This window comes from Labeo rohita, chromosome 2 (assembly GCF_022985175.1).
Source record: "Labeo rohita strain BAU-BD-2019 chromosome 2, IGBB_LRoh.1.0, whole genome shotgun sequence".
In the NCBI taxonomy this organism is placed as follows: Eukaryota; Metazoa; Chordata; class Actinopteri; order Cypriniformes; family Cyprinidae; genus Labeo; species Labeo rohita.
In genome coordinates, this window is record NC_066870.1 from 21259889 (window position 1) to 21275734 (window position 15846).

At 36.5% G+C, this 15846-nt stretch overlaps 2 protein-coding genes across 3 annotated transcripts in view; one reads left to right on the top strand and one right to left on the bottom strand.

Annotated features, from left to right (window-relative positions):
- The window catches only part of yes1 (YES proto-oncogene 1, Src family tyrosine kinase), a 36022-nt gene extending 32839 nt beyond the window's left edge, over nucleotides 1-3183 (top strand). Inside the window, exon 12 of the mRNA XM_051134443.1 lies at nucleotides 915-3183. Within this exon, the coding sequence (XP_050990400.1) occupies nucleotides 915-1123 (209 nt within the window). The 3' untranslated portion in view covers nucleotides 1124-3183. The remainder of the gene's footprint in view (nucleotides 1-914) is intronic.
- Nucleotides 3184-4539: 1356 nt separating this feature from the next.
- Nucleotides 4540-14552, bottom strand: clul1 (clusterin-like 1 (retinal)). Of its 2 annotated transcripts, none has more exons than XM_051126077.1 (9): nucleotides 14343-14552; nucleotides 10945-11076; nucleotides 10407-10555; nucleotides 9021-9191; nucleotides 8483-8918; nucleotides 7414-7536; nucleotides 5846-6060; nucleotides 5504-5682; nucleotides 4540-5164 (listed from the first exon to the last, which is right to left on the bottom strand). In XM_051126077.1, exons 1-9 carry the CDS (start codon nucleotides 14350-14352, stop codon nucleotides 5149-5151), a joined length of 1431 nt encoding a protein of 476 aa, XP_050982034.1. In that variant the 5' UTR covers nucleotides 14353-14552; the 3' UTR covers nucleotides 4540-5148. The 2 variants fall into 2 exon arrangements, with proteins under 2 accessions (XP_050982034.1, XP_050982044.1); XM_051126087.1 differs by lacking the exon at nucleotides 14343-14552 and adding an exon at nucleotides 12240-12312.
- Between the last annotated feature and the right edge of the window lie 1294 nt (nucleotides 14553-15846).

Genomic DNA, 15846 nt, shown 5'->3' on the forward strand with positions numbered 1-15846 from the left:
GTTCATCTGGAAATGCAATGTGCGCCATTTCATCAGATTTGTAAGGTAAAACATTTATAAACCTATGCAAAGGCAAGAGAATACATCAATATCTTTCTGAAAATGCTAACTGTTCATTGCGATTTCAAAATAAAAGTTTAAACACTCACTCTGAGTTTACACGTTTTAATGTCCACATATTCAAGAAAGTAGAGGCTTTAGTTTTTCTATCGTAAAGAAATTGGTTAATATGAAAGATTAAGTGGACATTTCAATTGAAAATGTTATTGAGTGAATATTAAATGTGGAGTAGATCGCACAGGAAGGTGTGAAAACAATCGTCAGACTGTTGGCTATTTTATCGATGTCCTTACTACCTTTCTTGGCCTTGAACATGTCAGTTGCGTCGCCGTCTATGCAGGGTCAAAAAGCTGTTGAATTTCATCAAAAATTTCTTCATTTGTGATTTGAAGATGAACAAAGATCTTAAGAGTTGGAATGACATGAGGGTGAACTATCCCTTTAAGCATTTCCATCCAAGCCACAAGAAGAAGTTCTGCAGCTTTTTAGCTTCCCACTTAACAAAAGATTTATTTATTCATGTATAGTACACAAGCTTCATTGTTGTGAGTCATTATGCACGAAAGTGTAAATGAAAGTAGACTGAACTCAAAAAGGTCACTCTGTGTTTTTCGCATGCATAAAGAATGTAGGAAAATGGGCTCTCGGATGCGGTCGACCCACTGATTTACACTTCCTCTCCTCTCACGTAGCACCAGACTGTCTGTCCCCTCTGTCCTCAACGCTCCCGTCCTCTGTGGGTTCCAAACGAAGTGTCCGCTGTAATTACACACCCCTCGCATCCTGTCTGAGACAGTCTGGACACTGAACAGTGGGCGGTTGCACAAACTGACTCGCTATCAACTGTTTTTCAGGCATGGTGAACCGAGAGGTGTTGGAGCAGGTGGAGCGGGGCTACAGGATGCCGTGTCCTCAGGGCTGCCCGGAGTCGCTGCACGAAATGATGCGGCTCTGCTGGAAGAAAGAGCCAGACGAGCGGCCCACTTTCGAATACATCCAGTCCTTCCTCGAGGACTACTTCACCGCCACTGAGCCACAGTACCAGCCCGGAGACAACCTGTAGAGACCTTCTACGGGGACCCAGAGACTCACCACCACGTGCTAATAAGCCACCGGGACGGCTCCCAAACCCATTGTGGCACCTCCTCCCTACAGCTCCCCTGCACACTTGTCCTTAGAGATTTTGTTTTTTTTTCCTTTCCCCCCATAGTGCATAAAACGTATCTTTTCACAGCAGAAACAGAGGATGTTTTCTGCCTGAGGATGTGTGTGTGGTGGAGTTGATGAGGGTGTGTATATGAGCGGGACCACGTCGCGCTCCCAGAGCTTTGCTGGGGTGATTCCCTGCATTGCAGACAGAGGGAGCTGTGAAACAAGCGATGAGCTTTGTGCTAATGGCTGGTTCACAGTTGCACAAAATCAGATTATTTTTTTTATCTCATTTTTTTTCTCCCTTTTGTCTGTTTTCTTTTTCACCTAAACACTAAATCTTATTGTAAAATCTTATTTTTAAGTTGTTCGTTTTTCTTTTTCCCTTTTTTGTTTTTAGTAGTCTGAGTAGATTATTAAAAGTGACCAATAACTGTGGTTGAATCGGTCGGCGCTACCAGTGCCATTGCTGGGACGGGAAAAGCGAAAGTCAAAGAAAGACAGAGAGAATGAGAAGCACGAGGGCATTAGCCATTCTGAATGTATGAGAGCTTTGAGAATGATTTTGAAACATCGATTACAGGGGCAGAATTGTTTTATTTTCCCTCTAAAACACTTTTATAGCAAATCATGATTTTTAATAAGTACCTTCATTTCAGTTTCAATCAATCTCTATGAGAGCTTGAAATCATATCCTGGGAGATGATTCATATTGGAAAGCCTTCGCAAAACATTTCTGACGACTGATCGCCATTTCAGCCAGCTGCTAATTTTCGAGCAAAAGTCATTATTATAAATCGTATTTTTGTCTTGAATTATTCAACGGCGATTAAGCGGAGAGACCTTTGATTAACGAAATGCTAGACCTGACCAGTCCAAACATCATTCCTCATGCTGCTGTTGAGACCGAAGGGTCTTAATATACCAACAGCAATGCCTGAGTTGCTTTTTTACGTACATCAGCACCCGCACTGCCAGGTTTGTGTTTTTCGTGCCAACACATTTGTAGTGTTGCCAACCTCTTGGTACCAATTCATTGTTCTCTAATGTACACTCCAGTAAATGAACTGCAGAGATTTATTGATCTTTCACAGATTATTTCATACGTAAATATTTCAAAAGAGCCATGGTTTCTTCATCCTGACATACGAATGTGAACAAGCTCAAATTATTTTACACAGATCTGTTTGTTTTGGCTCTTGCGAGTTTCTCGACCAGAAATTTGAATTGCAGAAAGCCTTTTTTTTTTTTTTTTCAAACTCCACGATGTACCACGTTTGCTGCTGGTGGAGTTGTTACATTTCCTGTTCAGGCGTCACTGTGAAATATTCAGGTACTACAGATCAAGACCATTTACCAACCAAAGTTTGATGGAGTCCGAAAAATTTGCCTTCAATCCTGAGCGCATAAAGTTTTCCTTGATCTGTTAAAATGGTACAAGGGCAGATTAGACGACATCATACAGCCGTACAATTTTTTGCACCACTATTACAGATTCAGTCTTAATGTTCACGTAATGGTCACGTACTGTCTGTGACGGGTTCATTTCATCCATGACGAGGAATTGAATGCACTTGGGATGAATCAGACCGATATCTTTCGGAGGGCTAATTTGTTGGTTTCTTCTCCCTTTTGTCGTGTAGCTTTTCATATATAAAGAGAGGCCTTGCTTTTGTCCTTCATGTTTGTGAGCCCTTTGTCCTAGGGACTGTATTGTCTCCTCCTGTATGCAGGACATCAACTAGACATCTCTCCCATCACCACCTCCTGTTTTACAAGGGCTACAGGCAAGTTTGTGCAAAACTCTGTTATTGATTTTTGTTCTGTGTGTCAAAAAAAGAGAAAATACTCTAATGTAAGGTGAGGGTCTCCGCTGCAGAGTTTGATGAGGACATTTGTTGTGAAACAATGGTTACGATTACTAATCTGAAGAATTTGTACAGTAAAAAATAAAGTTTTACGTAATGCTTTTAACTTGATGTGGGTTATTTGTAAATCATGTGTGTTTGTGTTGTTCAGACTTTTTGAAACTGTTTCATCCCTGGAACATTTAGCTAGATGGTATGGAAGCCCATTTCTGCCACTGAATAAAAAATTAAAAGAGGTTGTTGTGACTTTTTATCTCACAATTCAGATTTTTTTTTGCGAGTTTATTTCTGGCAATTCTGACATTTTTCTTGCAAATGCGAGTTTCTATCTCACAATTCTGGCTTTTTGTCTCACAAATGTGAGTTTCTGTTTTGCAATCTATATATATATATATATATATATATATATCACAATTGATTTTTTTTTTTTTTTTTTAAGTTTGTCTTAATTCTGACTTTTTTCTGGCAAATGCGAGTTTCTGTCTTCCAATTCTGACTTTTTCTGGCAAATGCGATTTTGTATCTCGCAATTGACTTTTTTTCTTGCAAATGTGAGTTTGTCTCAATTCTAATTTTTCTTGTAAATGTGAGTTTGTCTTATTTTTTTTTTCTTGTAAATTTTTTTTTTTTTTTCTCACACAAATGCGTTTTGTCTTTTTTTCTGTTTTTCTCACAAATGTTGTTTTTTTTTTTTTTTTTTTGGCAAATGTGAATTTCTGTCTCACAAATGCGAAATTTGTCTTTTAATTCTGAATTTTTTTTCTCACAATGCGTTTTTTTCTCCTAATTTTTTTTTTTTTTTTTTTTTTCAAATGTGAATTTCTGTCTTTTCTCACAAATGCGAGTTTCTGTCTCACAATTCTGACTTTTTTTTTCTCGCAAATGTAAGTTTCCCTCACAATTGACTTTTTTTCTCAGACAAGAGACAATACAGTCCCTAGATAAAATCTCGCAATTTTGACTTTTTTTCCGCAAATGCAGGTTTATCTCGCAATTGACTTTTTTTTTTTTTTTTTTTTTTTTTTTTTTTTCATGCAATTTTGACTTTTTTTTCCTCAGAATTTTCAGTTTCTCAGAATTCACAACTGTGAGTTAGTCTAATTTTAAAGTCTAATTTTGAATTTTTTTAGAATTGAGTTTATCTCACAATTCTTATTTTACTACATGCAACAAACTCACAATTCAGACTTGCAAATGCAAGTTTCAAACTTGCAATTCTGCCCTTTTTTTTACACAATTCTTTTTTTTCTCAGAATTCTCATAACTCGGAATTGCAAGTTATAACGTCAAATTCTGATGGGGAAAAAAGATTGGTATGTTCTTAGAATTGCAAGTTTATCTCTCTCAATTCTGACTTAACTTTATAGTGAGATAAAAACTTGCAATTCTGAGGAAAAAGTCAGAATTGTGAGATTAAAAAGTCGAGATTACTTTTTTTTTTTTTCTCCTTTTTAATCCAGTGGAGGAAACAGGCTTCCATAAGATAGCATTTGGACTGGGGCTGAACAGAAACAAGGAATCCCTTTTCCACCTGAGAGTATAAAAAGCAACTTCATAGTACATAAACTGAATTTGAATCTTATATTATGAGTGTATGTCTCAAAATGTGGCTTTATTTTTATTGACTTTTAATCACAATGTTTTTTTTTTACTCTGAGTTAGAAGCAGGCTTAAGAATTACATTAAACATTTATAATGCTTTATAGTGTTTCGTTTTCCCACAGTGAAGGCCTACTGATGTAATAAACGAGGAAATGGTTATGCAATAAATGTAAATAATTTTAAAGGAGTGAGTCAGATATGTGTTTACAATCACACGGTGATATATATTTTAATTATACCTCAAGTACATTTCTGACATACTGATGTTTAAGTCGATTAACACAAGACAAGATTCAATTGCAGCTAACTGGAACCTGTCACACAATAAGATCATAAATACATGACAGTACTTACAGTAACTTGATTTTTAAACTTAACACAATGCATAAAATATAAGTAAATACATAGGACATAGGATGGTACCAGTGTACACTGGTTAGTGCTGGGATGAAAACTGATGACTTGTAGATTATACATCATCATGCCTAAAAAAAATAACAAGAACACTGTTAGAGGCTAGTCAGAGGTGAGCATTAAATCTACTACCTACCTTTTTGATATTTTAATTTAGATTTTATTTTATACAAATATGATACAGTATGTTTCATGGGTTAATAATAATTTAAATACTCTGAAGCGTTAAATACTTTTAAGTAAGGCACCCTAGTGGCCCCTCGAGTCCCTGGATGAGAACCTCTGCCGTATGTGATTAAACTGTGGGGTGTTCTCTTCATGAGATGTGAAGTGTCCCTGTGAAATGTGTGCTGATGAGTGTGAACTATTCTGACATGTTTCATGATGTGACTAATTGGAAAGTGTCTCACCTGGCCATCTGCTTGTACGTGCCCAGAGCCTCCTGTGCCACATACTGGATGAAGGCAGGATCTTGCAGCCTGAGACCCGCAGGAACGGTCAGGGTGAGAGTGGGGGAGTTGAGAATATTCACTTCCACTGTAGTGTCTGCTGCTGGGGTGTTCACGCCCTCCTCAGTCTGTGCCACCACCTTGTTTTTTGGGATCAACAGATTTAGTATGTGATATTGCTTTATTTCTCACCTACTGAATAATTACCATATTCATGTATCATGGTATCATGCAACATATCCAAAATAGCACAATATGCGAAAAAATGGAAATACCATGCTATTTTTTTTTGTAGTGTCTCACCGTGGCAATGCTGAAGATGCTCTCAGGAGTGCTGTTGTTACTGGCCAGTTCAGTCACCCAGCTAAAGTCAGAGGCCATGTTGCTGAGCCAACTGATGGTGTCATCAGTATGACGCTGTACGATGCCCAGCACCTCCTCATACTGCTGCCTGGATGCCTCCAACAGCTGAGAGGCTTCATCCAACTCGATGTGCAGTTCTCTTACATTTGGGCATTCTGTGAATCAAACCACTTGAAATGATCAATACTACTGGTGAGAGCTTTCTTAAAGGAGAAGTTCACTTCCAGAATTAAACTTTCCTGATAATTTACTCATGTCATCCAAGATGTTCATGACTGACTTTCTTCAGTCAAAAAAGTTGAGGTTTTTAAGGAAAACATTCCAGGATTTTTCTCCATTTAATGGACTTCAATGTTGGCCAATGGGTTGAAGGTTCAAATTTTTAGTTTTAATTCTGCTTCAAAGGGCTCTACACAATCCCAACCAAGGAATAAGGGTCTTATCTAGCAAAATGATTGGTTATTTTCTTTAAAAAATAAAAATGTATATACTTTTTAAACACGGATGCTAGTTTAGTTCTTAATCTATGTACTTCAGTCCAAAAAGGTAGGGTAGGGTGAAAAACTCCATCTCACTTTCTCCCCCAACTTCAAAATCATCCATTGTTTTACCTTTTTTGTAAAGAGCATTTGACCTTTGCACATTCGCTTTGTAAACACTGCCTCGGTACTTCAGCCTACGTCATGCGTGCATGATTATGTAATGTGTGAGGTCGAGCTAGTGCAAGATGAGCATTTGTGGTTATACATTAGTATATACATTTTCTTTTTTTTGGTCTTGTTTTGTTTTGTTTAGAAAATGACTGATTGTTTCGCTAGATAAGACATTTATTCCTTGACTGGGATCATGTAGCACTGTACTGCACTGAAAATGAAACCTTCAACATTGGCCACCACTAAAGTCTACTAAATTGACCAAAATCCTGGAATGTTTTTTTTTTCAAAAACCATAATTTCTTTGTGACCAAAAAAAACAAACATCTTGGATGATATGGGGGTGAGTAATTTATCAGGAAATTTTCATTCTGGAAGTGAACTTCTCTTTTAAAGGGACAGAAAATTCTATATTAATTGACTCCATCTCATGTTGTTCCAAACCTGTATGACTTTAGTTTTTCCATTGAAAACAATGATAAAGAAGAAATTCTGGATCCTGTATAATGGTGAGGAGACAGTTTGTTCTTATGAGTCATTTTTTTTCAATGAATCAGTTGGATCAGTTTCACTAACCAGTCTGAATTATTATTTCATGAATTGGACAGATCTGATTCTCAGTATCAGCTCACTCTCATCTACTAAACAGTTATTTGTTATCTGATTATCAGTGAATAAAAAATGACCTCGGTCTATTCCTCACACTTCTGAAAAGCTGGAGCACAGAATACAAGATTCTCCCTTTTAGTGTTCCATAAATTTGGGTTTGAAACAACACAAGAATGTTTTCATTTCTGACTATTTTCATTTTTTGGGCGATCTATTCATTTAATCAGTGTGAGTGTGAGTTCTTACCGTTAAACAAGGTTCCCTGGCAGGCCTCACACTTGCTTTGCAGTTGCCAGCACTCTGAGGACTGTCTACGCAGATCTCTGCACAGTCTCTTGTTCTGCAGATACTGAGGGAAGAATTTCTTCTCTGGAGAGAGTACAGAACGTTGTACATGTAACGTTACAGAAAGTCAAGGTTTGTTCATACCAAGAGTGATAACGATTATCATCCACACCAGTGCACAATAACATTCTGTTTAAGAGCACACTGCAGTTCTGCTATGTCATGTCCAATAACCCTGGAGCCCATGTACTCAGTTCCCCACCAGCTACACCCCTGTCTGTCAATGTTTTTATGTTCAGCTGGACAAAATAGGTCTTAAAATGATTCCACATCATTTCTCTGTGTCACGGTTGGTATTGTTGTGGTGTGGCCTTACACATACACAGACAAACTGGCTGTATTAGCGCCCACAACACCGGACAATATTGTTCTGTTTATGATAGCGTGCTACAGTTATGTCCGCTGCTTTAAATGCTAATCATGTAGATTCTGTTTGGCTGTAAATATCGTTCTGACACCAGTGATATTGCTCCTCTGTGTCGACTATTAAAACTCTATCATCGTGCTCTGTGTGAACGCGGGCCTGAACTGTTATAATGATAATAATATTAACGCCAAGAACGACGGACGATAATGTTTTATTTGTTGTAAGCGAGAGCTTCAGAGTAGGGTTTTGATTTGGCTGATAAATGTTTTTAGAGTTTATCACCCGGAAAACATAGTTCTGAACTGCCCTTGGGAACTTTACAGGCGTATTGTTGTGTTAAAGGAATAGTTAACCCTTAATTTCTTATAATTCTGCTGTTATTTACCCAACAAATGTCATATAAACTGTTTTAATGGCTTTTTATGATCATTTTTGTCGTTGTGGAAACTGACAGCCCCTATTTTCACTTTCATTGTATTGGGAAGAATGACCAGATTATCATTTATGTATGCATTATTGCAAATATTGCAAGTTATTGGTTTTAGGTAAATAATGACAGAATTTTCATTTTTGGCTGAACACACATTTGTCAGAATAAAGCACCTTTTTCCTCCTCAGTCTTCTCCATAGCATCATGAATGCCACTGAAGGCTTGTGTGACTACGGCCCCAAACTCCTCCAACACACTTCTGCCAAAATCAAAGAAGGACTCCACCACATCATCCAGGCCCACACCCTCCAGAAAGGCAGAATCTAGAGCTTTGTTGGCAGGCTTGAGTGCCAGCTCGCTCTCTTTATCTTCCTGAAGCCCGGGGCTGAAAGCTCTGCGTAGGGCCTGGTCCATCTCATGGTGGAAATGGGAGACTAACACGACACTGCGATTGACCAGGTTTCCCACTTTGGTGAGCAGGTTGCTGAAGGAGTCCTCGATCCTCACCACCTCCAGGTCAGGATTTTCCACGCTCTGGTTCAGCACTACCTCATCCTGAGTGTCACGAGGGCCAAAGCGGGAGCTCAGCCTTTGAAAAAAGTTCTGTAGCTGTGGAGAAATACATCATACTTTGGTATTTTGATTCAATTAATATCAGATAGTTCCAAAACACAGAATTTGTGAATGTGAAGGTGGATGAGAATTCTGTACTTTATTGGTGAAGGTGGCAAATCCACGGCGGCAGGTGTTTGTATAGAAGTTCTTACAGGTGTCCTCAAGACAAGGTCGACATTCCTCCCAGGAAGACTTTAGAGACTCCTTACACTGCTGTTCGGCTTCGTTCAGCTTCTTTTCTATATCCTGTGCGATCTCTGCTGCCCCCTGATGGTGCAAGAAGCCAATGGCCGGTTTCAAACATTTTTATCAAAATGGTACTTATAGTTAAGGTCTAAAGTTTACATACTCCTTGCAGAATCTGCAAAATGTTAATTATTTTACCAAAATAGGAGGGATTATACAAAATGCATGTTATTTTAATGTAGTACTGACCTAAGACATTTCACATAAAAGATGTTTACATATAGTCCACGAAAGAGAAAATAATAGTTACATTTATAAAAATTACCCCATTCAAAAGTTTACATACGCTTGATTCTTAATACTGTGTTGTTACCTGAATGGTCCACCTAGCTCCTTCAGGTCACACAAATTCTTTGGTTTTTCAGCATTTTTGTGTATTTGAACCCTTTCCAACAATGACTGTATGAATTTGAGATCCATCTTTTCACACTGAGGGCAATTGAGGGACTCATATGTAACTATTACAGAAAGTTCAAATGGTTACTGATACTCCAGAAGGAAAAACAATCTATTATAAGCCAGGGGTGTAAACTTTTGAACAGAATGAAGATGTGAACATTTTTCTTATTTTGCAAAAATATCTCTTTTTTTTTCATTTAGTACTGCCCTTCAGAAGCTACAGAAGATGTTTCCCAGAGGGCAAAATAAATTAAATTTACCCTGATCTTCAAATTCCAAAAGTTTTCACCCCCCAGCTCTTAATGCATCGTGTTTCCTTCTGGAGCATCAGTGAGCGTCTGAACCTTCTGTAATAGATGCATATGCTTTCCTCAGTGTGAAATGATGGATCTCAAAATCATGCAGTCATTGTTGGAAAAGGTTCAAATACACAAAACTGCTGAAAAACCAAAGAATTTGTGGGATCTGAATGATTGGAAAAAAAAAAAAAAAACAGATCATTCAGGTAACAACACAGTATTAATAATCAAGCGTATGTAAACTTTTGAGCAGGGTCATTTTTATAAATTCAACTATTATTTTCTCTTGTGGCCTATATGTAAACGTCTTTTATGTGAAATATTATTTATTCAGGTAAGTAAGTAATAAAAAAAATTACATGCATTTTGTATGATTCCTCTTATTTTGGTAAAATAATTAACATTTTTGCAGATTCTGCAAGGTGTATGCAAACTTTTGACCTCAACTGTAATTTTGGGTTTGGAATTTTTCGTTTAACGCAAGTAGAAAGACAGTTTATTTTGGATTTAAAAAATTGCTACTTGAATATTTACTGACCTTTTTCTTCTCCCCGCTGTGCCTGAGGGACTTCATGAGGTTTGCGTGTTTCTCTTCATTCCTGGCCATCACCTCCTTCATTTGTTTGATCCCAAACAGTGCCTTGCTGACCTCCTGATCCACCAGCTTCTCCCCTTCCAGAGACAGGCCTGAAAGACCATCACGTCTCAGGTCATCTACTGGCTTATGTGCATTAATTTGAGTAAATAGTAAATAACTTGATATTCATCTCTTTGGCTATCCACCTTTTTCTTCAACGCGGAAGTAAGCCTATGGGTGAGACTTCCGGTTCATTATTAACAATGTGCAGTAAACAGTAAAACTGTTTGCACTACAAACCAGTGTGTTCATAATTAAACATAATACACTAAAATAACATGGTAAGACACACTAATTTGTAATATCAAGCAGCAACAAGCTGTTTTGTACAGCTAAAAATAGCTGGACGCAGATGAGACCAGAAACCAGACCCATAAAATGTACAAATGGCCACGCCCGCACTTATCCGGGCAAAAAAAGGTGGATAGGATTTACTCACGTTTAAGAGTGTTGGCTGATATTGGCGGCAGGGCGGTATCAGGGACACAATGAAAGGCCCCCATAGATGCCAGTAAAACCAGAGAGAAGATCAACGCCCTCATTCTCAGCAACTTTAAAGGAATAACAAAACCTGCAGGTGGTAGAGACTTTCGTAAAATAGTTGCAGATCCTTTTTGAAAAGCTTTATAATACAAGACATCTTGTCTCTCATTTCTTGTCCCAGTCAGTCTCAGTCTTTCTCAGAGTTTTGAGCAGCAACAGCTGTGAGTAACCACTGAGTGGCACTACATCTTCACTAAAAATTCACGGTGCAAAGAAATTCATTGTTTTATAATGTTCTAGAAACTTAGTAACTTAATCAAAAACTTAGCATAGTAATTCTTTAGTCCAATTAGTCAGTTTGTGTTAACATCTTAGCATCTAATCCATTTTTGCTTCCAGATACTTCCACTGCAAACTGAGGCCCAATTCTCTAGAAGCTTCTTTCTTGAATTAGGGAGGCACTATATGTGATACATTAGGCAGTTTAAGAGGTTACACAATATGGCTATATATTATAGAGCCAAATATGTCTTATGACTATATTTTAAAATTTACCCAAAACCCTACATTTGGTCTTTTTTTCAAGATCAGCAAACAGACATATGAGGTGTTATCTTAAGAGGCAAAGCATTCCATAAAATATTCTAGAAATACCACCAGAGGTGCACAAGTTCACCAGCTTTACTTCATGGCCATCTGTTGTCTTAAATGAACACAACAGAGCCGCCACATTTGGCAGTCCTGAGTCAAAAGCTAGTGTTGTAAAGCTGTCGCATCATATGTCTGAGTGCTGGTAAAACAATCAGCGCATCATTTTCTGCCATTGATATTTGTGGCCCAGTTTGTTACACAATAGTGTCTGCATTAGTCAAAATGAGGATGTGCTTTTAAATCACTGCTTAAGTAATTAACAAGTAAATGTTACAGATAAATTTATTTAGTGTAAAATTAGCTTTGTGATTACGTGCTAAAATTATCTACAGATTGAATGTACAAGCCTAATTGTTTATATTCATTATTGATCTGTTTGCTATTAGATCAGTGATATAATAACATAGCGATTCACATTTAGCATATTTGATTTCCATCCACAGTAAAATACACTGTGTGAATATAAGTAGTCGAACAGTATTGATCAATTATACATTTCAGGATCTTAATAATATAATTGAACCATATTTTACTATAAATTATGAGACATAAGTAAACAGAGCTATCTAATATTATAAAGATCAAAGGATGGGAACTCACCAGAAAATTCCTACTGATGTCTGACTATGCAGTGTGATTAATGCTGTTTGCTGCAGAGGGAGTGTGTGTTGTTTATCTTTACCTGGACACTTCTATTTATACTAAGTAGACCCAGAGACTATCCAATTAAAGCATTTAGAGGTTATAGCCGTCCGAGATGTAATCCAGCCACCAAAACTAGCTTTGTTCAGGCGTTCTCAGTACCTAGTTAAACATATTTATATACATGCATCATTTTTATCACCTCAGTGATGCTTGAATTTGTATTTATTAACGTGGTACATTTTTATTAATGTTTGTGAAAGACATTTCTCAGCAAGGCTGCATTTTTTAAATTTAAAAATACACTAAAACTAGTAATATTATGAAATATTATTACATTTTTTCTGTTTTCTATTTTAATGTATTTTAAAATGTCATTTATTCCTGTGATGAATTTTCAGCAGCCAGTACTCCAGTCTTACACGTTGCATGATTCTTCAGAAATCATGCTGATTTGCTACATTTATTTTTATTATCAATGTTGAAAACAGTTTCACAAAACGGATTGTTTATGTGTAAACTGTGATACAGTACTTTTTCAGGTTTTGATGAATAGAAAGTTTAAAAGAACATAATTTATTATTATTTAATCTCCTAGCTGAAAAATAAAAAAGATCGCAAAGTCTTAGAAGGTAGTGTTTGTTAATTGTGTTATGCCAGTTATGATTTTTACTTATTTTTTTATAACACAGGTGAATTTATGTAAAAATACACTACCAGTAAAATGATTTTTAATATTTTTTAAAGAAGCCTTCTCTGCTCACCAAGCCTGCATTTATTTGATCCAAAATACAGCAAAAACAATAGTAATATTGTAAAATATTTTTTTACTATTTAAAATATTTGAATATTTTTTAAAATGTAATTTATTTCTGTGATTTTGTTATTTTACATGAGCTGTCAGAAATCATTCTAATATGCTGATTTGCTGTTGAGTAAACATTTTATTATTATTATTATTATTATTATTACTATTATTATTATCAATATTATCAACAGTTAAGTAGCTTTTTTTCCAGAATTCTTTGATGAATAGAAAAATTCAAAGATCAGCATTTATCTGGAATTAAAAAGCTTTTGTAACATCATACATTATACCATTATAAAGCTTGGAGTCAGTATAATTAATTTATTTTTGTTTTTTTAGTATAATCAGTATATAGAAATTATAGTAATTAGTACTTTTATTTAGCAAGGATGCTTCAGACTGATCAAAAGTGATGATAAAGACATTTATAATGTTACAAAAGATTCTATTTCAGATGCTGTTCCTCTGAACTTTCTATTTATCAAAGAAACCTGAAAAATTATACTCAGCTGTTTTCAAAGTAATTCTGAAGGATCATGTGACTGGAGTAATGATGCTAAAAAATCAGCTTTGAAATCACAGGAATAAATTACATTCTAAAAATATATTCCAATAGAAAGCTTTTATTTTAAATAGTAAAAAATATGTCCAAATATTACAGTTTTTGCTGTACTTTGGATCAAATAAATGCAGGCTTGGTGAGCAGAAGAGGCTTCTTTAACCAAAAAAAAAAAAAAAAAACATTACAAATCTTACTGTCCAGAAATGTTTGGCTGGTAGTGTAAATTTTAGGTAAATATAGTACAGGTTAATTTGATACGTTTTATGATGTATATCACAAAGTCTTAAAGTCTTAAGGTTTTTAAAAACAACCTTGCATATACAATGAAGCAGAAATTGGCAACAAAGATGAGGTGTAGGCCCACATTCCCCTCACGTTTCTCATTAGCGCACCATGTCCTTGTAAAAGTGCCCTCTCTTCAGGGCTTGTGACCCTGAAAATAGTATTTTCTAACCTCTAATGAGAAACAGCAATATGTGCCACTGGTATGTCCATCTCTGCTAAGTCTAAACACACCTGTTTCTCATAACCCTATCTGGACCTGTCGCGCTCATCTAGTGCCAAAGACCTGGCGGTTGGCACGGCAAGGGTGAATTACTGGATCTGAGAGCACAGAAACCTCAGAATACATATAAACAGTAACGACAGAACATGCAATGAAAACATTGCTTTAGTATAAAATGATACAGACCCTCTTCCATCTGAAAAGTAGCCAGATTTTCTGTAAAACCATAGTATATTAATATTGGATGTCCTTCAGATGCTGTAAGCTTTCAGAATCATTTAGTTTCATTTCTGTATCGCAACTGTGGAAACTATGGTAAAGTTTGAAAGTAAAATGTCATTCCAAAGGTAAATAAAAATGGATAAGGCACCTGCTCTGGCACGAAAGCTTCCGATACTTAAGAGGCCACATAAAGTCGGTTTAGAGCCCAGCAGCGCAGCTTTAATACGTTGGGGTTGTTTTTTTTTACGTTAGCGCTTAGCCTCGTTAAGTTGGAAAAACATTTCTGGCCAGTGTGGTGTTAGACTTGTGTGGTGCAACGGATCACACGATTCTGAACAATCCAGCGGGATGTCAAATAATTAATCACGGATCCCTGTGGCAAAAGGATTTAGAGAGAAATGCAAAGAAAGAACAAAATGAGCTGTGTGCTTATTAAACCTGAAGGGAGCGGAACAATTGTGCAAGCAATTTTGAGCAACAGTCAACACACGCAAAGGACTTTTCACTTGGCAGCCCTGGGATTCAGAGCCAAGACGCTGGCATACTTAAGACGTTTATTTGAAAAACAGCACCGTAACTGTTTAAAGGAATAGTTCACCCAAAAATACCCTCATGTTGTTCCAAACCTGTATACGTTTCTTTCTTATGTTGAACACAAAAGAAGATAATTTAAAAAACTAAACAGTTGCTGGTTCCCATTAACTTCCATAGTACGGAAAGAAATGCACAACTTGAGAGTGAATGATGACGACATTTTTATTTTTGAGTGACCTATCCCTTTAAGTAGATTCAAAATGTTAATTATTTTACCAAAATAGGAGGGATCAGCATGTTACTTTTATTTAGTACTGACCTGAATAAGATATTTCACATAAAAGACATTTACATATAGTCCACTAGAAAAAATAATAGTTGAATTTACGAAAGTTTACATAACACTTGATTATGTACTGTGGTTTTATCTGAATGTTCCACTTTTTTTTTTTTTTTTGGTGATTGTTGTTCATGAGTCACCTGTTTGTCCTGAACAGTTCAACTGCCCACTGTTCTTGAGAAACATCTTTCAGGTCCCACAAATTCTTTGTTTTTTCCAGCATTTTTGTGTATTTTAACCCTTTCCAACAATGACTGTATGATTTTGAGATCCATCTTCTCACACTGAGGACAACTGAGGGACTCATATGCAACTATTACAGAAGGTTCAAACACTCACTGATGCTCCAGAAGAAAAACCATGTATTAAGAGCCAGGGGTGAAAACTTTTGAACAGAATGATGTGTATTTTTTTCTTATTTTGCCTAAATATCTTCTTTTTTTTTTTTTCATTTTATCACTACCCTTCGGAAGCTACAGAAGATACTTGTTTCCCAGAAGACAAAATAAGTTAAATTTCCCCTGATCCTCAAATTCAAAGAGTTTTTACCCCGAGCTCTTGCATCGTGTTTCCTTCTGGAGCATCAGTGAGCGC